The 24,499-nt window shown below is 47.4% G+C and overlaps 1 protein-coding gene across 1 annotated transcript in view; it reads left to right on the forward strand.

The window, feature by feature from the left end:
- LOC128726803 (P protein-like) overlaps positions 1-22,032 on the forward strand; it is a 44,835-nt gene extending 22,803 nt beyond the window's left edge. The window contains exons 2-11 of the mRNA XM_053820629.1: positions 15,028-15,131; positions 18,791-19,162; positions 19,240-19,424; positions 19,515-20,249; positions 20,326-20,655; positions 20,725-20,882; positions 20,952-21,141; positions 21,213-21,360; positions 21,436-21,529; positions 21,600-22,032. Of these exons, the coding sequence (XP_053676604.1) occupies positions 15,028-15,131; positions 18,791-19,162; positions 19,240-19,424; positions 19,515-20,249; positions 20,326-20,655; positions 20,725-20,882; positions 20,952-21,141; positions 21,213-21,360; positions 21,436-21,529; positions 21,600-21,684 (2,401 nt within the window). The 3' untranslated portion in view covers positions 21,685-22,032. The remainder of the gene's footprint in view (positions 1-15,027; positions 15,132-18,790; positions 19,163-19,239; positions 19,425-19,514; positions 20,250-20,325; positions 20,656-20,724; positions 20,883-20,951; positions 21,142-21,212; positions 21,361-21,435; positions 21,530-21,599) is intronic.
- Positions 22,033-24,499: the final 2,467 nt, after the last annotated feature.

Below are 24,499 nucleotides of genomic sequence, written 5' to 3' on the forward strand. Positions count from 1 at the left end.
GATGGGGTGAAGGTTGCTACTGGTTGGTAGGGAGCCACCGTAACCTCCTGTCGGTGTGAATGTGCCAGGACCTGGCCCGGTATTGATCCAACAGCGCAACAGCGAAAACTGCGGGTGTTTTCGGTGGAAATCGTTCAAATGGATGGTGCATGCCCTACCGGTGCATAGTCGACTCCTTTCCCGGATGGAGAAACGAGCAAACGCAAAACCATCGCGTGCATCCTGATTAGGTCGCTCACGCCACGATGGCCGGGTTTTTGCGTGCCGCAGCCGAATATACATGCGGCTAATCGTGTACCGTACACGTTGGGCACGCTTTTCGGCACCGGGTGAACTTGACACAGCGTCGTGGAAATTCGCTTCCTAACTAGCACTCATTTTTCATTCCTGGGCTTTCAAATTTTCCCGCTCAGACGAGCCGATGAGCAGCCCTTCTCTGTCTCGCGCCAATTGAACGTGCCGATAAAATGGAACACCGAGGGATTTCGGCAGCCCGAAGTAGATCAAATTTGGTTCATTAAACGTTCTGTTTACCTTTTCCGTCGCATGCGCCTCGGGGCGCAAAAGTTTTCCGACCGAGCGCCGGTTTAGTTCCGCCTTTGGTTCGGCTGGACAAAACATTCGTGCAAACTCGCCATCATCTATTGTCAGGTTGGGTTTGGGAAGCGCGTTGGGCTCATAATTCGCACAAACAATCAAACATGATCGCACATCATGTTGACCTTACGCCCGGGCAGTATATCATGTTTTTTTTTTTGGGAAGCTATCAGTTAGATGATATCGAGAGACGCACGAGAGAGAGAGAGAGAGAGAAAGAGAAAGGCATCAGCTAGGAATAATGCGCCGCGTTCAAGGTTATTTAGAAGTAGTTTTTTTTTTTTGAGGGCCCCATTTGGCTTTGTCCGAAGAACAAATAAACACGGCGTGATTTGACAACAATAAAAAGGTTTTTTTTCTCCACAAATTTTTGGTGAATGTTGATCATGCCATTGACAGTGAATTATATTATCGTTAGATTCGTCATTGGGAACTATCACATGTTTGAAAAACATTGTCAGCATAATCCCACAATGTTTGCAAAGTCCAAAGAACCATTTAAATAAATTTCACTCTCTCCGTTCACGTCAATGCGCGTAGCAGCTTTCAATCTGCATCCACAAGAAAGATGGACTTAAAATCAGGCTGACGAACTTTCGCGCAGCAAAATTACGATAAAAATTGGGAGTCCCAGCTGAGCGAAAGTAAAAAGGGGCAATCGAGCGTCTCGCATCCACTGGAACACGCACGGAATACCAAACTGACTCCCGGGTGATGCATCCCAAAACAAAAAAACACCCATTTGGCATGCAAATGCGTACCGGATCGACCCTGATTCGCTCGGGGAGAGGGTGATGTTGGGTGCTGGTGGACACCCAAGGCTACCGAAAGGGCAGGGTTGGTGACAATCACGAGCTACGCATCGTTGATGGCGCCCTCGATACACGCGCCGGTCAATCGATGCGCAACCGCGCCACCGTCGAGATCAATTTACAGTGTGTGTGTTTTATACGCCATATTTTATTTTTTATATATCTCTCCCGTTTGTTTAACCGACCAGCCGCGCGGTCGCTGGGCTGTGCTCTTCGCGTTTAAATTATAATTTTTGCCCCACAATCGCTGGCACAATGCTCAGCATTCATTCGCAATCCGACGGTCGCACATTGTCCGGTTACGATTCCCTCGGCTCGGAAGAGGATGACCGATGGGTGCTGGATGTTTCGCAGGTTACTTTGTTTTTCGTTTGCGTACCAACCATGGCTTTAAAACCTCCAACGGAACACGTGCTCGAAGGAGTATGACAAAATTTAGCTTTTTATTCCTTCAACAACCATCGCAATAAATGTTCGCGCTTGCCACCGTAGGTGGAGATTATTTTATTCGCCATTAATCAAGCGCGGAATGTGATGCGACTGTTTGGTGTTCATTCCGTGGTTCCAATTATCGAGGGCATATTTCAAACCACAAACCGCAACATTCGATTACAGGCAGACGTTTGTGTGTGCTGACGTCTGCAAATCATTCGCGCACGTATGCAAACGACACGTGCTACAGCGAGCACATGTTGGGAAACCGTTGCAGTACCTGTTGCCAACGTCGGTTGAATCCTCGATCATTTTTTTGTAGGGGTTTTTGTTGCCGTACGGTGTTTAAAAGGTTAGGAAAAGCTACCGCTGGAGAACCGCAACATATTCCTCATTCTGACTGGTGTTGAAATTTAACCGATCTTAGATTTTGAAGATGGAATCATTTTATGGATTTTGGTATTTGGATTAATTTTCTCTAGCTTTTTTATAACAGATTTTTATAATAGATTTTTCATCGATTTTTCATTTTTACATTTTTAACTAGCAATTAAACGAAAACTAGAATTTAAGCTTCATACCGTACGTACCCACGGCGATGTTTTTTTGTTTATAACTTGAACGTACCATGTCCAGTAAATTACTTACAATTTCCAATCAATAATAAAGAAATTTTTAAACCGACCATCCAAAAATAGATTTAATCAGAAGAGCGCTCTTGAAAGGAATGATTATCACTCACGCCGACACTTCGAGCATTCATTAAGCTGGAGCAACTTCTTGTCTTCTCACCCATTCTTAAATTATTAAACTCATCACCCAGGCGATTGATGCGATTTATTTACTATTGCGGATAGTTGCGCTTTTGCTGTGATACAATGAAAATTCCATAACATAAAGGCCACTTCGTACGCAATTAATTAATGTCAAACTTAACTTCAAAGAGTGGATTCCTATGCCTAGCTACTAGTTGATTCCTTATTTTCACGGTTTTCGATGAAAGTCGAGAACGCTGTACTTCCGATACGTAAACAGATAATCTTTCACGATACCCACGGCTCTCCAAAAATAGGACTATACTCGCCGGCGATAGTTTTCCCTCCGGCTTTCGCTCCAGCAACCAACGCCTTCCGCATCGACGCGGTTCAAAAACCTAATAAAAGCTCATCACCATTTCCTAATCGCTTTTATGACTTTCGATAGTGTTTTTGTTGGTGCTGTTCGTTTGCTCAATCGCTCCCTTCGCGAAGCTTACGCAGGGCGCGGCATCGTAATTAATGGGGCGCTTAGAAAAACGCTGTCTGAAAATTCACTCCCTTTCTTGTCTCCGGTTCGTTCTGTGACGTCATTGGCGGCATCGAAAGCAAACCAAAGTGGGTGAGTAGGAAGCAGTATCAAGCGCGAGCGAAGCAAGTGAAACGACCCGACCTTGGTTTGGTCAGCTAGTACGAAGCATGAGTTCGGTAAGGTTTGTCCGAGCACCAAACTGACAGGCATCGTTTGTGGCTGTGGTTGGGACGCGTGCTCTACACCATCGTAGGCATCATTTCACTTTCATTTGGCGCCATACCAGCCATCGCCGTAGGGGTGTCGGTTTTTTTTTTCGTCTCTCTGCCAACCATCTCGAACGGTGGTTCAATATGTTCTCGGCAAGGATTACTTTACATGGCCGTATGAAGATTTTTTTTCGCACAACCAATCGCAGAGTATAAAAATAAACTCGTCTCTCAACAGCATCAACTGATGGGGGAGGTGAAATGGGTTGAATGGTTTATTATATTTTCGTTTCATTTCTGCATTTTCTTCGCGTCTCGTCAACCCCGGGTTGCTGCTCTGGTGTCAAGGTCGTGAAAAACCGGCCGTCTAACCAATGAGTAGATAGCGTCATCGCTATGGTAGAAGAAGCGCGTGCTTGGTCTGAAGATGCATTCCTTTGAGTGGTCAATTGCCGTTTAATATTGATTTAGACGTGTCTAAGAGCACGATATTACAAAAAAGGGTAAGAAAATCCTTAGCAATTTTACGAGCCAAAAAACCTTCATAACTGTCATGACAGCTATTTTGTTGAAAATATTTTGTATTTTTCATGATTTAAGCTTTTGCAAGGAGCATTTTTTTACATAGGTTTTCTCCAGCCTGTATCATGCAATGAGTAAGCAAAATATGTCAAAATAAGTATGCTATAAGGCTTTTTATGAGTCAATCTTTGTCTTGACCTATTATCAATGTATATGCTTCACGATAATCATTCCAGTTATAAGCAAATACACAGAAAAATACAATCAATTTAGCAATGGGCATCATGTTATCAGTTTGAAAACTATCTCATGGGCTGTGTGTTGCATATATTTAGGCGCGTAAAAGTGACATGAATCATATTTGCGAAAAAAAATCATATTTAAGGCTTAAAAGCTGTTACTTGCTCTACATTACTTTACATGTTTAAACAACACGAAAAAATATCAATTTCAACATTTTAACAACATACCATAAATGTGACACTGATAATTTTTAAGCAAATCAATAACATACTGGGCGCCTCCATACTAAAGGATACATCTTCGAATGAACTCCATCAAATCATTTCTTGTTGTACCTCATATTACATAAATGTCTATTTTATGCTACCAAACACCAAAGCTACTTACTGAGTAAAAACTGCAAGAAGCTGCGTTGGAATGCTCAATTTATCTACATTTCCCGAGCAACAGTTCAGCACCCGCAAGACAAACGAATCGAATTAGATGAATGAAAACTTCATTTCTTTCACACGATGTTTTCGTTTCTGACTACTGCTGACACGGTAGATCGCAAGGTGTAGCATTGATGCTACATCACACTTTATGGCCCAAGCGTACCGTCACGCGACGATAGTAAACCGATTATGGATCCGCTCACAGGCGACTCGTAAAACCGAGCAGCCAGACATGCGGCAGCTTGTTGCAGGACCAACCGAACCGGATTGAGCAAAAAAAAAACATAAAATAAAAGGAAACAACAGTATCGAAGCAAACACCAGCATTTTACGGGCTTGTTGGCTTGCCTGCTTCGTGTTGGCAGAAAGTGCATGAGTATGGTTCATAAGTGACTGTTTTCGGTGGTTTACAAAGATAATAAACTTGCTGTCGAGGTAAATTCAATCAACAGATCAGCAATATTTCAAACCAATGATTCATTGCGTCGGAAATGTTTTGGACCATAAAATTCATACCAGTGATCAACATATTCTGATCGATCAAAACACAATTTTTAATCCAATGAAATGTGTCATGACCGAGGATTAACTCAAAAACTGTTGATTACACACATTGGCGAGTCTAATGGATGGAAAACACATTACGCCTCATGCCGAGCTTTAAGGATTAAAGCAAAAATGCTGCGTTAGTGGCTAAGCCACTGCACCATTCACTACAAAACTGATCCCCAATCACGCAGCTTTTTCCAGCGCGTCCCAGAAAACACTCCCGCCCGATGACGTCCGTGCAGACCCACCGTGACGCTCGCCGTGAAGCACAAATGTAGCATGATGCAATCGTGGCGTAATTCGATTTATCTATCAACCCAAAATCCCACCTGCGCCTTGACCCGTGATGATATGTTTCCCTCCCCAAATCCTTGTCGCGTTTGGTGAGTGGACTGTTTTGTGCGCTTCCTTCGTTCTTTTTTTTTCTCTCACACTTCCCACTACGCCATCCTTTCATAATGAGTGGATGAGTGGGGCTAAATTTAGAAGCCCTTGAATTGGCGGTCTGCACATTGCCCGTAGATCTACGCATGAGTGAGCAAATGGGGGAGCAAAGAAAAAAAAAACACCCCGATATCGCACTGCAGAACCCGAGATGTGTGTGAGGGAATTGGTTGAAGCCATCTGCTTGCTCCAGCTCCTGTGGGATTTACGAGGCTTTGTCTTATCGAGCGAGGATCATTGTCTGACCGTGCAGCGTCTTGTGGCACGTGCGTGTACGCTTGCGGCGCAATGGTCGGCAGACGCAAGGATTAGCGGATATTTTCCTTATCAATTAGCAGACTTCCAACACCGGTTGCAAAGGTATCATGTTGCCTGGAAATGTGAGTTCTATTTTATAGCTATTATACGTTTCAAATGTCTGTCTATGCAATACGTTCGGCGTTTCAGCTTATTAAAGCGCTAATTCATATTAAAATATGAAAAAATCATACCAGACCCATGCAAGAAGCGTCCATTTTTGCCCCTAATCATGGAGATGCGACGCACTAAAGCTGCGAAAAGCCCAAAGCTGATAATATTCACAAAAGATAATGACGAATCCACCGTACGTAGCGCTGCCACGGTAGCCTTTCGTCTACCGATCCAGTAGCTGGTGTGATATTTCCGTAGCCAGCAGGCCCTGTCAGCGACCGAAGTTCGCTCGAGTGTGATTGATTCGTTCGAGATTGATTTTTTAACTCTTTCCACACGAAAATAGCTCAACCTCGCGGGACATTGTGAAGAGGACGAAAAGGTAACGGCTTGTTTAGTGCTCTGTGTGTCGAGCGTGCGTTTTGTGGACGTTGGCGTCATTTGGGACGTTCGGTGTGTGCTTTCGAGTGATCACTTTTCCACCATGCCACCGGTGGAAGTAACATACATCTTTGCCAACGGTGAATGGAGAAAAAGGTACGTGCCGTCACGGCAGCATATTTATTTCGTTTGGCTCGTTTTGATTCGCCCCGTACCGTATAAAAGAGTTACAAAAAAAAATGGTCCCAAAACAAAATTACTTACTTGCATCGACATCGACGGACCCGCGATCGTGATCTCGCGATCTTTTTACCCCTTCCCAGGGTGCGCCCGTTGAGGATGGTCAGTTCATTAGCGAGCAAACCCGTTTCTGCGAGTGTTTTGCCGTTTGAGAAGCCAATCTACTCGACCAGACGGTTCGCTCGCCTCGCTAATCGTGCGCGCAATTTTACAGAATCGGTGCCAACAGTCACCAATCCAGCGTTTGTGGCTGTTTTTTTTTTTGGTTTTGCTTCGTATACACGATTGAGGTCTGCACCATCGCCGGGAGCTAAGGTCTTGCGAGCCATTTACTTGCACTTTTCACGACCGGTTGCTGCTGGCAGGCGTGCAGTTTTGCGAGCCAAATTCGCGCACTTTGCGCCCCGAGTACGCTCGCGATGCATGCGACGTATCATACGTGCGGTTTTATTTTATTTCAATTATTTTCAACCCCCCTTTTTTTCAACGCTACCGTCTAATAAAAACGTACGAAGCTCGATCTTTCCATCGCACAACAGCATAATCGACTTGGGGCAATCTCGAACCTTCGCCTTTACGGGCCCCATGTGGTCACTGCCGCGTTGTCAATCCTCATTTAACGCCACTCAACCCCGAAACCGACGCATCGCAACGCTCAAGTGCAACATTATCCTATTGTTTTTATTGTTCTCCACCCCCCTTTCTCCTGCCTTGACCCCTCGTGCGCTATTGTGCCGCTAAATATAGCGCAAAATTATGCTACCAATCAAGCTCAACCTTCCCTGGAAAGGCGTAGCAAAAAAGGGCCCCGTAGATCATTCTCGACGGTTCTCGTGCAGGCTGTGTTGCTCCTGCGGTGCTCCCAGCTGCAACCTTGAGCTTCGCTGACGTTAGAAGACGAAGAAGAAGCGGGTTGAAAACAAAAGAATTAAGCGCGCGGATGAATGAAAGAGCGCACGAGTGTTGTTAGGAGATAAGAAACGGACCAGAAAGAGCTGCCGCCGGGTTTTTCGTTACGCGCGATAAAGCGCCGGAGGCTTTTACTCGAACGTTTGTGGTTCGGATTAACGCTTTCAGTGTGACGTTTTAGCGCAGCACCTGTTTGAAATGAAGCACGTGATGGAACGATTCATTCGATTATTTGCATATCGTTTTTTTTATACATTTTTGACTGATCTATACGCTGAACGCTATTCGCTCCTTTATGGGTGAAAAATTAAACGCCTTTTTTTTCGCCTCGTGAAAACGCTTCGTAAAACTTCCCTCGCAAAATCGGACGACTAAACGCATCGGAGAAACGCTGGAAGCGAAACCGGGGCCGTGAGGGAGACATTATTTTCGTTTCAATCATTACTCCCATCGCAGCCTTCTCATCACCACCCCAACCGACGCCATCCGAAAGGGGGTGAAAAATGCACCCCCCCCCCCGAACCGGGGCACACATTCTAATACCATTCAAAAGGGAGGCTGGCCGGTCTGTCGCAGCTGGGGGTGGTTTCACCGACGGACGAAACTCTCAAACACCAGCGCAACGAGATCATCCGGCCACTCGGGCGCTCTGACGTGAGGAGACAACACAAAAAAAAGTGTATATATATATTGAAAAATAAATACAAACCTAGTCTCCACTCCACGAGTCGCTCACTCCCGATCTGACGATTTGCCGTCGGTGGCGTTTGTTGTACGTACACGCGTGGGGTTCGCGCAAAAACGAAATAAAAACAAAATTAATACTCACTCACACACGACCGATCACACTCACACGTTGCACGTGGGGGTGGGTTTAAACTCCACTACACGCGGCCACTATCTGCAACCGCCATGGTGCACATGGTGCGCTCTCGTTCGCGCCTCGTGAAGGTGCGCGCGCGGATTCGCGACCTCCCGAGTAACGAACGCACCGGATCGGACTGTAGTCCTGCGCTAACGGTTGAATCGTGCGGTTCCTCCTTGTTTTGTCGGGGTAGTGTTTTCTCGGTGCGCTGCCGCGGTGTTTGTCGCGAGCACGGTAACGCACGCACGCGATCAAGAGCCTTAGTGTACCCGGAACGGTGTAACGCTTGGGATCGTGGAATTGTTTGTGCCAGACAATTTCGATCCAACGAGCACAGTGGACTAGTGACATTTTTCTGGTGTAGGGACCCCAAGATGATGTCCTGTCGCTCTTTGGATTATCACATGATCGAAAAGGACGATTGAAAACGATCGCTAGCAAACGCGTCAAAGCCGAAGAGCGATCATCGAGGATCATGTGGGTGTCGACCCATCGACAAAATGTGTTTTAGTGCTGTTCAATGATATTCTTCGCCTAATGACGCGCTTGCAGAAAGCAACACACCTCAAAGTGATCGTGAACGTAACGGGAAAACGATGAGTTGTGTTTATTCGAAAATATTTCCCTTACCATCAGTGCACGTACCAGCACGATCGGAGAAAAAGTGGTGTGCGAGTGTGTTATGGAGTTGTTTTTTTTTTTGTTTTGTTTACGCCATTTTCCATCGTACGAAAAAGCGTAACAATGCGAACAGGAAAGCAATTTGGAGGTTTTCAAAATACCCTACATCACCAGTCATCATCAAATGGAGCACGATCGCGATCGCGATAAGCGTGCTTTAGCCGCGTTGTTACCGCGCGGAAGACGCATTTTTAATGTAATTTGCAACATTCGCGCGTCCGAAACGCCGCTAATAATGTGCCGATTATTTCGAAACCAGCAATCGGGGGTGTTCTACATTTTGCTGGCAGCGCGACAGACACCTCAACAATCTAGCCAACCAGGCTGCGGTGGGGCGAAAAGCACAAAATTGGCACCTGTCATCGATGGTACATTTCGCGCGCGGGCAATCATAATTCGCGCGGGGACCAGAACCAGAACCGGCCGGTGGACAGTGGGAAGATAATTTTATCCACAAACTATCTATGAGTTCGAAAATTTTCCCTCAACATTCTGGCACTCGTCAGCGAGGGCCCCATTTAGACGTGGTGCGGGAGGAATCGGTTATTTTCGTTATTGTGTTGCCTGTGTGGCCCCTGTATTTTTTTGGCCACTGGTCACCGAATTTCCTTGACCGGTTTCGGACCAACGTCGGTGTGTTTGTGTGGGGTTTCGAAGGTGAAGAAAAATTCGTTATCCTACGGTTGGTGTGTTTTCCCTCGCCGAACGCACGCACTGTCCGGATTCTTGACAGATGATGGCGGTCTGGCGCGTGATCCTGCGGATGGTGCTGCACCTTTCCGAGTCCGTGCGAGTGCTCCCAATCCCCCTCAAAAATAAAGACATCCGTCAATGGCACACCAATGCCAAAAAGACGGCACCATGAAGCGGGTCGGACGTTTGTCGCCGCCAAATGGAGCCGAAGCGAATGTTTGCCCGAAGAGTTATCACAAAGGCGCCAGCTATGCTGTGTCGTTTTTTGTTGTCCTTTGTCCGCTGGTATGTGTGTGTGTGTTTGAGGGGGGTTGTGATAATTTTTTTTGCACTCATCGCCACTGTTTTGCCGATTTTAAGCCCCACCAGTGCAGCGTGCAATGAGCGTGATTTTGTGCGAACCCCAGAGAAGCGTTAATCGAGACGGTAAAGGCGTTCCCCGGGGCGTTTCCAATGTAAAGCGGAACCAAGATCCGACCGGTTCACGGTCCGTTATCAGCTGGAAGTTTCTGTTTCCCCATTAGCACCGCTGTCGTGCTCGGGTGAATAATTTCGGACAAAACGAAACCACGCTGATAATCGAAAGCCCCCACACGGGGGCGAAGTTGACGAGTTCTTTGACCACGGCACGATTACGATTATCGGAACCGGCGGGGGAGTTTGGGATGAAAGCGGTACAATTTTCGGTGTTACTTTCGGTTCAGTTCGTTATCGACAAATCCCGGGCAGCTATTAATCAATCAAACCTCGTTAGAGGATGCATTGGACGGTTGACTTGATGTTGTAGCTTAAATTTTGTTTTTGTCGATTTATCTTCCGGCACGGACGGATTTTCCATTCATTCGACACTTGTTGGCGCCGTAAATCATTGCTCCTCTTGGCTGTGGTGATTAGTGACTCATAAAACACGCCCTGATGCCATGAGCAAGGTATCTGTTGCTACCGTTGAGCACGATAAGTAGGTTCAAAGGCGGTAAAGAATTAGAGCACAAAAACTCGAAACCCTAATAAAGATGTTGCCAACAGCTTGAGGGTTTTTTTGTTGCAAACAAAAAGGCATTAGCTTGTTGATAAATTGATAGGAATGAATGTCTTTTTTACATTCGAATTCCCTGAATTGATTTGCTCATTATTGATTAAAGCATATAACGTACTTCACATTGTGTGGGAACGATCCGAAAGACCCTTTCATTGTAGCTTTCCTTACACGTGGCTCTTGCAACCATCTGGAAGCCAATAGCGCGATATCATACCCATTCATCTATCGTCTAATAAGGCTCATCATTACGCTCAATTAAGTCCCTCACCGGGGTAGTCAGGCGCGATCTATGCCCGTACCATGACCAAAGCATTTGCCACGCATTTGCGCCACGAATGCAGCCACTTGGCCCGTGAGCCCTTGGACCCTTTCCCATCGCGTCAGCTTACTTTCCCTTCTGGTGGGGGAAGTACTATCGAAGAGTGCCCACTTGAGCGAACGCCTGGCTACCTTGCTTCTTTGCCATTATCACGCTCCATGTGTTGATTGTAACGTTCTTTCCCGCAGCTCTTTATGGTCGCAAAAAGCGAACCTTTTGTCGGTCTCGGGGCCACTGATGGCTCCATTTAGTTGTGGGCTGGGTTAAGCAAAAACGGACCCTTCAGCAAGAACACGCAAATTACCCAAACTTGGGCGGTGAATATTGACCCAAGGTGCCTGGGGTTGTTATGAGGGTTCTGGGTTTCTGCGGAAAAAAAAGGTTACCGGTAGGGATTTATTTACCGTACGGGATGATGCTGGAGAAAACCCTATCGGAAAGGTTCAAGGCACGCAGCTTGGCTAAATCTGTGTTGATTTTCCGCTAACCTTGAGTCATCAGGACTTTGTCTTTCTGCCAGAGTTGATGTGGATTAAGCAGCTCATGTGGAAGATATAAGTTACCCCGAGATTCCAACCCATCGAAGCGGTATGCTTTTGAGATCGCGTTTAGTATATGAAGTGATTTATTACATCCCAAAAAAATACGCAATAAGTTAACACTCATTCCCATTCAACGACAAAAAGGATTCCACAAATTCTACTTTTTCCGATCGTCTGACAAACGCCCAAAACGAGCAGCAGCAGCAACATCAAAGAGCGATTCGGAAGAAATTGATCACGTTTTTTGGTGGGGAGATGGGAAGAGTGAAACGTTTTGTTAACAACTCTGCTCGAAATACGTCATCAATCGTTCAAATATTTTCCCGCCCACATGGAACAAGGCCAGCGAGAAAAAAAAAGCTCATTTCTCGCAACCGGTGCTGCCTTCACGCGGCATACCCGGCCGGGAAAGAGAAGCCACCTATTTGCCCGGAGCCGTTATGCTCCGCAAACATATGCTGCCAAATATTTGCCTATCCGTCTAGCGGCATGGGTCGAAGAATCGAGGAGGTACGGAACAAAAGTCGCCTTCGCTGGAATTCGAAGCAGTTGTCCGATAACGACGCCTTTGATTGTGACTTTGACGAGAGAGAGAGAGAGAGAGCTTTCGCGCGTGTGGGCAGTCAAAGTCTCGGTGGCAGTGAACTTCAGCTAATGCTGCACGTGGAGGCGGTGATCAAGCGTAACTCGTGCTTTTCGCCTTGCCTTTGATGTTTGATAGGAAATACCGAGGGCGAATGGGTGAGCGAATGATGAAAAAAACACACACACACACACAATTTGGGCCTTGAGTTGATGAAATGTCGGTTGGCGAAGTCTTTTGAGTCATGTGGATCATCTGTGGTTATCGTTGGTGATGAAAAAGATAGACTTCTCATGAGATTGATACGCCAGGATACTGAAAATGAAACGTATGGAGTTAGCTTAACGCTTGCCATCGATTTGTTTCTCATGCTAATGCTTTTTTGTTTGCTGAAAACCGCTCCATTGAAAGGAAAGAAAAAACGAACCGCTTTGAAGCTTATCGCAACAAGCTTCACGTGCTTCAAATTGAGCACCACGACGCTCCAGCTCCATTTGTAACTCGGTCGTCGTTCTTGTTCACGCTTGAGCGGTCATTTACAAAGCCAACCACCGGCTAGATGTCGGTCACTTGGCCAAAAACAACCGCACCAGACGCATCAATGCGCATGCGACAAAATTCCGGCCCGCTAGTCGAGCGGGCACCGATGCTGGGATGGATGCATTTTCAAACCGCCAAAAGCACCGTTCGGTGAATCTGAAGAAAGCACACCGCTTCGCGGGGCGCCACGACAAAAGGTGATAAATTATCGCACAACGCACTTCGCTCGTTAGGCACAAATGTCGGCTTCAGTGCGGCATGAGTTCGCATTAAGCGCAGACCATTGATCTGTGAAGCGAATGGCAACAGAATTCAATTCGCGCTGTGGTACGAAAATAGTCCAATCCATCGTCCGTCTGGCCGCGCCTGACCTGCTCATTACGCTGGTTGCCGATTAGTGTTAACATCGAAGCGTACGGCACGTTAATTGGCCATTCATTTTCGGGGGGCGGGCTGCATGGGGTTTTTCACGCCAAAAGGTGGCGCCATTTATTTCGCGACGCGCTTTTCACCTCTCCGTGACCGTGGCCATCCAGCGTGTGTGGAAAGGGCGTGCGTGAAGCAAACTCAATGTTGTTGGCGACGAAAAAAAACGTCCTCAAGGTCGTCCCGCGGGGTAGCCTAGTGATCGCAAGCGTACATGTTTGGGGTCGCCGTTTTTTTTTTTTTCCTCCTTTTGCTTCTTGTATGCGGATACGTGAATTCAATGAAAAATGGCCCATAAAACGGTGATCCACACGGGTGATCGTGGTTCGTTAAAGCGAGCACGTGGTGGGGAAAAACTGCCACCAGAAAGAGACGGCAAACGACGGCGCAAAAAAAAACCCTGTCCCACTCTGGTGGGTGGACAATGAAGCGCACAAGCTGAACGGAAAAACTCATTGCTCCCCGATCGGGTGGTACAACCCACCTACACCCATACTGTGGGTGGGTTGTGTGTGTATGCGTGTGGTGTGCATTTTTCTTCCTCCTCGCGATCGGTCTCTTCCGGCGAGGACATAAATTAGTGAACTAATGTGCGCGCGGTCGTTTGGTCGCTTGTCAGCGTGCGCGAAAAATAGGTGAACCTGGCGACCATTTTCCGAGCGATTGCTGTCCTCCCCAAATAAGCGCGTGTATGTGTGTGGATGTTTTTTTTTTACCCTCTCTCGATCTTACTCTCTCTCTCTCTTTATCTTTCCCACCCCACTCACTGGCAAACACAATTGCAAGCATATTTCGGCAACGCAAAAATCAAATGTTCCCCTGTGTGTTAAAGTGAGTTGCCGCAGAGCAAAAAGGAAAAAAAAAACCACCCCCACGATCAGGCCTTTAGTTGGAAGGGGCAGAAAAAAAAAAAGAAAAACTAAAAGAAAAAAAAGGACACATTGTAAAGTTGTCGCGCGCTCGAATGCAAACAGCACGGTGATTCAGCGAGCGAGCACTCGAAGAGCAGAGATCGAACGGGCCGACGATTTTTCCCCCGAGGGGACTCGAAGCAGTACAACATTTTCCCATTAGCAGCCGAGGCACGCCATCCAGCGCGATGGACCCACATAGGTGAAGAACGTGCTAACCGTGTCGCACGGGTGCATGTACTGGAGGGTGGATCAACCACCACCGGCGTTACTAACATGCACCGGTGTTCCCAAGCGAAGCACGCGCTTAAAGTGGGCAAAACTGGAGCGCCTTTGGCTTTGATGTTTCCCAGCCGCAGAAGCGGTAGAGTGTGCATGTGGGTGTGTGTGTGGGGGGTTTTTCGAGTGATCGAGATCGCATTGATTGTTTTAATTTGTATCCTCTATCCCAACTCCTTCCCGCCTTTTCTAACAGCCTTCTAACGGTGGTTTTAACAGTGAAGCTAACGCACGCTGCACGCGCACGGAAAGTTTGTGAATGCGCTTAGAACTCGCGCGGGAAAACAAGTGTGAAAGTGTGTATGTGTGTGTGTGTTGAAGAAAAAAAAAGATTAAACATTGGGCAGGCATAACGCTAATTACATTCGTGTCCCCTGCACGGTACTAACCAACAACAACACGTGTATCGATTTCACACCGCAATATCCTTCCACCTGCATTGCAACCGAACGCTCCCACACACAGATCGGCATTCAGCTTATAACGACACACGCGCCCACCCACACATACACTAACAACACCACAGGACGCTCCAAATGTCCAAATCGAAGGGCAAAAATGTCATGTTCAAGATACTCCGGCTCACCGAGCCGGAGGAAGAGCTGGACAGGCTCAACAAACCGCGCCCATCCGTCACAGTCCACTCCATCCGGCCTAACTATTCTATCATTTCTCTCAGCCAGGTGACGGAGGCATCGCTGGAGGTATGGCGCGCGCTTCCGGCCGCCATCCGCCAGGATCCGAGCCTGGCCTCCTTCCGGCAGGAGCACGAGCGATTACATGGTGAGTACACATTGGGTATATGAATATGTCAATAATACGCGGGATAAATAAGTATGCCAGGATATGACGGTGACGGTGAGTGTGCTCATGGATTGCTTCGATTTGAAAGATCCGTTCGCGTGCTGTGATCTGCTTTCCATAGCAACAGCACGTAATGGGGCTTATACTCTGGGTTGGTAGAAGCAAAAACACACAAAAAAAAACCTCCCCCCGAAAGGACATCACACCACCCGGGGGGGGGGGGGGGGGGGGTTGCATATGCGACTCGCACTCATCCGTCCGTGACTGTGACCTAGAGGAGTGAGTGTTGCGTTTACGTGCGTGTGTGTGTTTATTGAAATAAAAATAAAAATCCCTACCCCTGGTGGTCGCGTTGTCCTGCGGTGGCATTGTCGGGCTGGGTGCTGTTGCGAGCTCGAATTTGTTTTTTTCAGTGCTTTTGCGCTAAAATTAAAACACGAATGCACGCCGTTGTGGACGCGGAGGTTTGCAACCGGCAGACACAGTTTTATTGTTTCTCCAATAATTCACCGCGCGCGAGTGGGACGGATTACCTGACCCCGTCCAAATTGTTTATATTTTATCACCGAGAAATGTGGGAAAATGGGTTTTGTTTTCCTTTTTGTTGTCGATTCTCGGTAACAATAAGGTGCCATTTTTTTTTTTTGCTGCTCGCTTTATGCGATATTGTTTAATGCGTCGCTTGCGATGCAAGGAAAATGAGTTCTAAGGTTTAAAAAAAAATATTACAACCAAATCATCCTCGAAATATGCGCAAATTAATCCCACCACCATCATGCGATGGAATCAATCGTCTCAATAAAATGATGCGCATGAGAGTGCGATAATTTATTCGCTCCATCACACATCGTCCCCAAAACGCGAGTCCTTGTTTAGCATGCAGATTACGCGCGCGAGATTATAACCGGTCGGTAGGCAACACGAAAACAACCGCCATATTCCGGCGGATGGGTACGTTGGTCACGTTTGTTTTTCACCCAACTGATTAGTGTCAATGCTAGCACCTCGTGTTGAATACCGAAACATTGTACATGCGATACAATTGATAAATGTCCTACCGCTCCTTGACACGGTTCCTGCTTTTTGCCACCGCTGCCAAAAGGGAGCGCGAAATTGAGCATCAAACGATGAAATGCTCAAGAAAAAAAAAGCACCCGTTGGGTTTCCTTGCGATGATGGACCCATCAAGTCAGTCCATCTAAATTGAGCACGACCGTAAATCACCGCGGCGAACCGGGACGGCCAATTTTGGCACAATTTCCATTTCGCCAATAGGTAGGCGCGGGAATTAATTAGCATAAAACACTGCAATCACAGCAGGAACGAGCCCTTAGTGCCGTCGTAGCTTCTCAGGAGGTGTGCACAATTGTGGCTCTGCCGCTATCATAAATCAAAGCGTTGCCTAGCGGCGGATGTGATAATCTGCGGTACTTCTTACCGGGCGGTGCAGCACACCATTGGGGCCCTTATTTGTGCGAACATCGGCGAAGGTTGCCATCGCAAGGATCCACACTTCATCCGGCCCGGGGTGGATTTATGGGCGAAAAATGCAAAGTTGTGAATTGGATGGTTGAGGCGTGATGATAGGCGCGTGATTACCACTGATGGGTGGAAATGGGCGACAAGATGTCAGATATCGGTGATGATACGTCTGGTCGAGCGAGTGAGCTGGAAGGAGATTTGTTTGTTTCTCACTTTTAAAAATTGACCCCAATTTTCATTCAATTTTGAGGCTTATTCAAAGGAGGAAATCCACCGGAAATTGAGGTACACATTTTCGTTGTTTTGCTGAGCCGTTTTATCTGCCTATTTATCATCTTCTTGTGCATGAGCTTGTGCACTTGACCCAAAATCGCTCATCGGCGCATGTGCAGCTCGTTATACTCCAACCTCCCATTTCGTGCACACGCTCACATTGCACAATCGCATCGCAATGGTATCAGCTGTTCAGAACCCGGAATTGTGTAACGCATCCGCTCGGTTTCAACCGCAACCGCGTGTCCATGAAATTCACGAGCAAAAACTCCGCAACCGGTTGGCCTTTGGGGATGCACTTTTGTGACAGTGACCCGCTTGCCGGTCGGTCAGCACAATGCGGCAGAACAATCGAACAGAAAATGGAGAAAATAAACGAGAGAGAGAAAGAGAGAGAGAGAGTGAAAAAATACAACCCATCCCATTCCCGGCACCGCCACGCCACCGGGCGTCGATTGTTTTCAATTATTCTATGTAAATTTTCAAGCATGAAACATTTCCGCTCATTATCGCATTTACCAGGTTGGTGGCCGGTGACGGGTTGTAGATGGCGATGGAGAACCGAGCTGCTGCTGACGGTTTGGATGATGCCGTTGATTTTGTTGATTGGTGACGAACGCGACCGCTGACAGTTCGGTCGGTTTGTAGCGCACATCGAAGCTGCTTATTTTTGACCCTTTTTTTTTAAGCATGATGAACTGAGTTTTCGCAACGCTATTCCACTGATCTGACGATCTAGAGCTGGTTGTTGTCTTTGGCCATGTGGACGACTGTTGATTTTCCAACATTCGAAATGCATTCAACAATTATAAACCTTGTCCGGATGATCCGGAAAGACAACCGATAAGATACGTACGTGTTATGCAATCCTCCACCTACTGAACGGGTGCTTTGTGAATGAACGTACTGTTCACCTTGCACCTCTGGTGGAGACCCGCCACGAGTGGATGATAAGATGGATGCCCCGTGCAACACGGCCGCCTGTTTCCACAAATGGAGACGCATGGTTCCCGGTACGCGAGTGATTCACTCACCAAGGTTATCAGACGAGTGCACGATCGATTGGATGGGAGTTTTTTTTTGCACTGCCAAACTGTCCATCAACTCGATGAATCAATGCAACAGTGTGTATTGAGACGACAATCCATGTTTTTTTTTGTTTATGAAACGAACAACCACCTACAAGAGAACGTTTTATCTAATCGGCACACAAACGGTTCTCTTCTGATGACCCTTTTTCGTTCTTTTCCCGTCTACGGCTGATAGTGAGCAAGTAGATCACCTGTTCCGGCGTGTTTTCTTTATTTTACAATAAAAAAACCGACTGACTACCGATAGCATCTAGCATTCATTCCGCTGTTGTTCGCACGATAACGTCTCAGCTTTAATGGAATCGAATGTCACCATACTCTACCCGGTGCAGGCTTCGTCTGATGCGATGAACCACGAATTAACCTTTTCCACGAAACGTTACGCACACGTGGGTGTTAATTAATGGCAGGTCTTCTCCGCGTCAGAAATGCCATAAAATAAGCGTAAGTTCAGGGATGGCTGAGTCTCTGCCGCCTCGAAGGCACTGGCAATTGGCCTGATTGCTTCCAAACGACCATTAGGGCACTAGGGCAGACGCTGGCAAAGACGATATCGTCCCCAAACGGAGATGATCGTCAGCGAGCGCTTAAAGGTTAATTTCAGTAATCCGCGGACCAAGCGGATGATATTGAAAAGTAAACAGGGCATGAATTAGCATCAGGCACGTGTTCCGAACATCGCCCACGGGCAGGAAAATTGCTTCATTTACTCGTCGGCGCGATCGCTTGAACGAACGATGAAAGACATTTAAACTAACTCGCACTCTCTCTCTCTCTCACACACACGGATAGGTCCAGACGAAGACCCGCTCCCGAACGAGGACGTTTCGGCGGACGATGGCGACGATAGCAACAGCAAGGAGTTCATCACGATCAAGGTCACCAATCCGGACGCGACCTTGGAAGATGGCAAGGCGACGTCGGAAGCGGTGGCGGTGATGGAACAGAGCGAAAAGAATGGCCAGAACGTGACGACAGACGGTGAAGGGGATAATGGGCACGAGACGACGATGGGTAGCCATCATGAGCATGGAAAGCTGTTCAGCTACGTGAAGGTTGGCACCCTGTTCGTGGTGTGGCTCATTTTCACCGGCTTCCTGATGTCGAAGCACGAGAAAGAGCTTACACCGCGACAGCTATCCGTTCCGGAGGGATCCTACAGAAGTAAGTGTCCTAGTCGACCTTTTCCGTATTCGACCTGCTGCATTGACTGATCATCGCTCTATTCCATCTAATTATAGCGTACGTACTACCGGAAACTACACCTGGTTCCCGGATCGGGATCTACCTGAAGGGTGCCTTTCTCAGCGATCAGCAGCACAACAACACGGTCACGTACGTGTCCGTCAACCTGCAGCTGCTCTACCTGCACAGCAATAGTTCCAATTTCAGCCTTCACTCGGACCACGACGTGAAGTACACTGAGGTATGTCCAGCGGCAAGAAGGAACACCTTCGAGTATCCTTCGAGTATCATTGCCCTAGACTAACAACCGTTACGTTTTTCTCCATCACAGAACATTGGGAAAGTGTGGCAACTACCGATACCGAGCTCACTCGAGACGATCGATCAGATGGATGAGTCAAGCCGCAAGCACGTGTTCGACATCGGTCCAGTGAATCACCAGAAGGTGGTGAACGGGAAAGCGGTCGTACGGGTGCGCATGTCCTCCAACCTGGACGCGGACTTCCCGACTAAGTTCACGTTCGATCCGACCCCGATGGACACGGAGACGGGCGTAATCTACGCCGCGGTCGTGCTGCTCGGTCTGTACGTGCTGATCATCTGGGAGATCGTACACCGGACGTTTGCGGCCATCATTGCATCGACTTTGGCCATCGGTGTACTTGCTGCGATGAATGAACGACCCAGCATGCCCAAGCTCATCTCATGGATCGATGTTGAGACGCTGTTGCTGTTGTTTGGAATGATGATCCTGGTGGCGATCTTGTCCGAGACGGGTATCTTCGATTTCCTCGCCGTGTACGCGTATCAGGTGACGAATGGTAAGGTGTGGCCGTTGATCAACTGCTTGTGTATCTTCACGGCGATACTGTCGTCTTTCCTGGACAACGTTACGACGGTGCTGCTCATGACACCGGTAACGATACGACTTTGCGAGGTGATGGAACTCAACCCGGTGCCGGTGTTGATGTCGATGGTTATCTACTCGAACGTCGGTGGCACTCTAACACCGGTTGGTGATCCTCCGAACGTGATCATCGCTTCGAACGGACATATCGCGAAAAACGTAAGCAATCGTTCGAACCTGCAGAAGAGCTGGTTCCAGTTCTGAACCGACTTCTCTCTTTCACATCCAACCGCAGGGAGTCAACTTTGCCACCTTCACGCTGCACATGGCCATCCCGATCTTCTTCGTCATGATCACGACCTACTTCCAGCTGCGCATGAAGTTCAAGAACATCAACGATCTGCGTTTCAGCGAGCCGCAGGATGTGCAGGAGATCCGACACGAGATCGCGGTATGGCAGCGTGCGGCCGCATCCCTGTCGTCGTACTCGAAGGACGAAGATTTGGTGCGCGAAACGTTACTCAAGAAGGTCAATCGGTTGTCGCGTTCGCTGAAGAAGAAGCTCGTCACTGGATCTGTGCCGGTTGAGAGCTATAAGGCTACGTTGGAGGAAATGCGTCGCAAGGTAACGGAGAGGTGATCCTGTGAGGATGATAGCCAGCACTAACGAGAGTATGTTTCCATGTCCTTACAGTACCCAATTCGCAGCAAGTCACTGCTGGTGAAGTCGGCCTTCACGCTGGCGTTCGTGATCACGTTCTTCTTCCTGCATTCGGCCCCAGACATTCAAAAGCTCTCGCTTGGCTGGACGGCCCTTCTCGGTGCTCTACTTCTGCTGATCCTCGCTGATCGGTAAGAAAGATCACTCTAACATTCCGGTTCCTTGTGGATCAAACATCTCTTGATTCTCGTCACCAACAGGGAGGACATTGAGTCGGTCATTGCACGCGTCGAATGGTCCACGCTGTTGTTCTTCGCCGCTCTGTTCATCCTGATGGAAGCCCTGGCCGAGCTCGGGCTGATCGATTGGATTGGCAAGCAGACGGAGAACGTCATCCTGTCCGTGTCGGAAGAATCTCGTCTAGCGGTCGCCATTCTCATCATTCTATGGGTGCGTGTTGGAGAGTGTCCTTCCTATGAATCCTTCCTAAACAGCGATAAACCCTCTCTCTCTCGGTACAGGTATCCGCGTTCGCATCCGCCTTCGTTGACAATATCCCACTCACCACAATGATGGTGAAGATTGCCATCGGTCTTGCCGAGAATGAGACGCTCGATCTACCGCTTCAACCGCTCGTTTGGGCACTAGCGTTAGGAGCTTGTTTAGGAGGTTAGTACCTACGCGATCGCCCACGATCACACACGTTTTCTAACAACCTTGTGTTTGGTTATCGCCACCCCACAGGAAACGGCACACTGATCGGAGCCTCCGCCAACGTAGTATGTGCCGGTGTTGCCGAGCAGCACGGTTATAGGTTTACCTTTATAGAATACTTCAAGTAAGTAATGCTCCCGTGCATGTAGCGTTCGCTTTGCATTAACTAATCGTGCTTCGTTCTTCCTCTTCAGGGTCGGTTTCCCAGTGATGGTCGGTAGCGTGATCGTCTCCACTGTCTACCTTATGTTCGCACACGTCGTCTTCACCTGGCATTAAACCACGCCACGTCGCGGCTCGTAGCGATCCAACCCATCCCGAAACACCCAAACTCCCATGTTACTTCCGCTTCCGGTCACCGTTCGACGGTAGCGGCCACACTGAAGCGTGTTGCCATTATTAGCGTGTCCTGCAATTACCCTCTCGTACGGTTGCGATCGCTGGGTGATCGCCCAGTGGTACAGAAGCACCGAAACCGGGGTTTGATCGGATCGGTCCGAGATGTTTATGTGATAGTTTCCGGGCAGACAGGCATTTGTTTCCACTCGCCCAATACCAGGACACCAGACACCAACCCCAACCTGAACCCGAAACCGACCACAATCCTCCCGCTGCATCCATGCCGAAGACGATGACGACGCAGACTTGTAGCAGACGCGCTAGGAGAGACACATCCAAAGCACAAGTAACGGATTGTAGCGCATATTGCAAAAACTAGGCATGCATTTTAGTCTATACAAATATACATATACATACATATTTATCCGTTTCCCGTTTGCGGAGCGCAAGTCAATTTGAGTAATTTGCTAGCTACAAGTGCATACAACAGCAACAACATAAAAAAAAACAAGCGAGAGTCGAGGGAGCCGAACGAAATGATAGAACTGACCCCAAATGGGGCTGTGGTACGCGGACACCGGCGGGGCAAGGTTGATTCCGCAAACAATTGGGACGGGCCGGAAGGACGTGGCAGAGCCAGGGACACTTTCGATGTAGCATACGTTATGTAATCAAAAACACACCAGGGTATTTTAAAAAAACCCAGGTTTCATGATGATGTTACGCTGTTCGCTGAGAATTCATCACACCACACGTGAATCCCACCCAAAATGGGGATGGTGGAGTCGTTCAAGAGGTTCACACGTTTCTGTTTCATTTTCCTATCACTCTTTTTCTCTCTCTCTCTCACACTCACACTACTCTCTCACTATCGCTCTTCTCTTCACGCCCCGGGGAAGGCTTGCGCGTCCCGGGCGCGTATCTATACATGTTTCTAGTATTCAAGCTGTTTTTAACGCGAACTAGGATTGTTACGTTTACTCAAGGTAATAAATTATGTTCTTATGCAACCCTGCGGGGCATTTGCCGGTGCCCAAATGCGAGATGCACCGCAGGCCAAAGCGACGCGTGTGGATAAGTTATTTGAAAAGAAACAAGCGAACCCTGCGGGGAAGAGTTCCCGCAGCTCCCGAATGCGAATAAGAGTAAAGTTAAATGAGTAAAATAAAACACACACACACACATTCCAGGGTGACGCTCAGTGTACCAAGCGAATACATGGGTAGCAATCATGAGTTGCGAGGTAGAGAAGAAAACGTTCAAAATGAAACAAGAAAAAAAAAACTAACAAAAAAAATGATAAACACAATTAGAAAACAAGAACTATGCGTGTAAGACTATAGGTTATAGAAGCCAACCTCTCCTTTGAAGACGATAAAACAAACAACAAATAAACAGAGTGAGCTTTAGTACAGAATGGAAATGTAAATGCTTGTGTAAAATCGGATGCAGCGAGAGAAAGCTTCGTCCAGCCGCGTTTGCAGGAGGAGGACGAATGAGCATGAAATTGGAAGGATTCCATGAAACGCCTGCAGTTTCTGCTGGAACAGTGTGTAGATATACGGAACTGCCCCGAGGTCACGAGAATCGTACGAATGGGGGTGAAAAAAACCACCCATCAGAAACTGCGTCGCGTACATGAACATTTACCTACACAAAAGTTCCGACGCTGTACGTGAAAGGTTTCCTAGCGTTTTGTAAAATAAAATCAACAAATCTTATGAATTTGGAAAGGTAGAAATACATCGTAGTGAGTAAAGAAGAAGAAGACGAAAAAACAACTACTGTGCCGGTTTTGCTAAACACACCTTTCTTGGATGAATGCTCTCATCGGCCATCCTCCAACGTCGCTCGAATGGAAAGTAATCCAAAATATGAATATGAAACAATCGTTGTGAGAACGGTAGTAAGGGTCAAGAGTCTAGGTAAGTAAATGAGATAGCGGTTCTTAGGAAAAAAAACAAACAAGGAATAGGAAAAACAAATCGCCGAGGATGTATGAACGGTCGCGAAAAGCACAGTTTTACCGTTAAGTTTACTGTATACATTGTGAATGGAAAACAACCTGCAAATTGGTGATGAATGAAGCATCCTCAAGGCACGAAATAGTACGTCCAACGAAGGAAAGGATCCGCGGCTGGTCTAAGACAAACGAACGGTGGAAATGAGTTGCGTGTTTCAAATGCGCGCGAGCGAAAAGGTATCGTTCCGTTCGGTTCGGGAGCACTGTTTTCGAATTTGTTATTGTATTGTAGTGTGTTGTAGAGCGCGGCGGACTGAGACAAGCACAGCCTCACCGATGGGTTAACTAATGTAGGATAAATGGAGAAAATGAACGCACTGTGTGCTGAGGCCGGTGGTGAATCGAAGGTATATGAGAAAAACAAAACCCAATATGTACTAGACAAATAAAACCATTAAAACCCAACATCTTTGAGTTGAGTTTGCTTTTGCAAGGATAATGATTCGTGCTGTGCGATTCGAAATTTCACAAGGTAATACTTCTACTCACTACTATGATTTTCCAAAAACAATCGTACTCGCTATACTGTGAGAATCAACTCACTTTCTGAGATATCATGACTCTGGCTCACTTCGTGAGATGCAGTGAGAACGCAATAAGCGCCTCAGCGTATGCAACACGCAATACATATCTCATTCACCTCAAGTGCAACATTCTCTCTCTCTCAATAAGTGCATATTTGTTTCTTTCATCTTTTCAAGTTTTTTTTTTAAAGTCAATTCAACTCAATCG

This window comes from Anopheles nili, chromosome 3 (assembly GCF_943737925.1).
Source record: "Anopheles nili chromosome 3, idAnoNiliSN_F5_01, whole genome shotgun sequence".
In the NCBI taxonomy this organism is placed as follows: domain Eukaryota; kingdom Metazoa; phylum Arthropoda; class Insecta; order Diptera; family Culicidae; genus Anopheles; species Anopheles nili.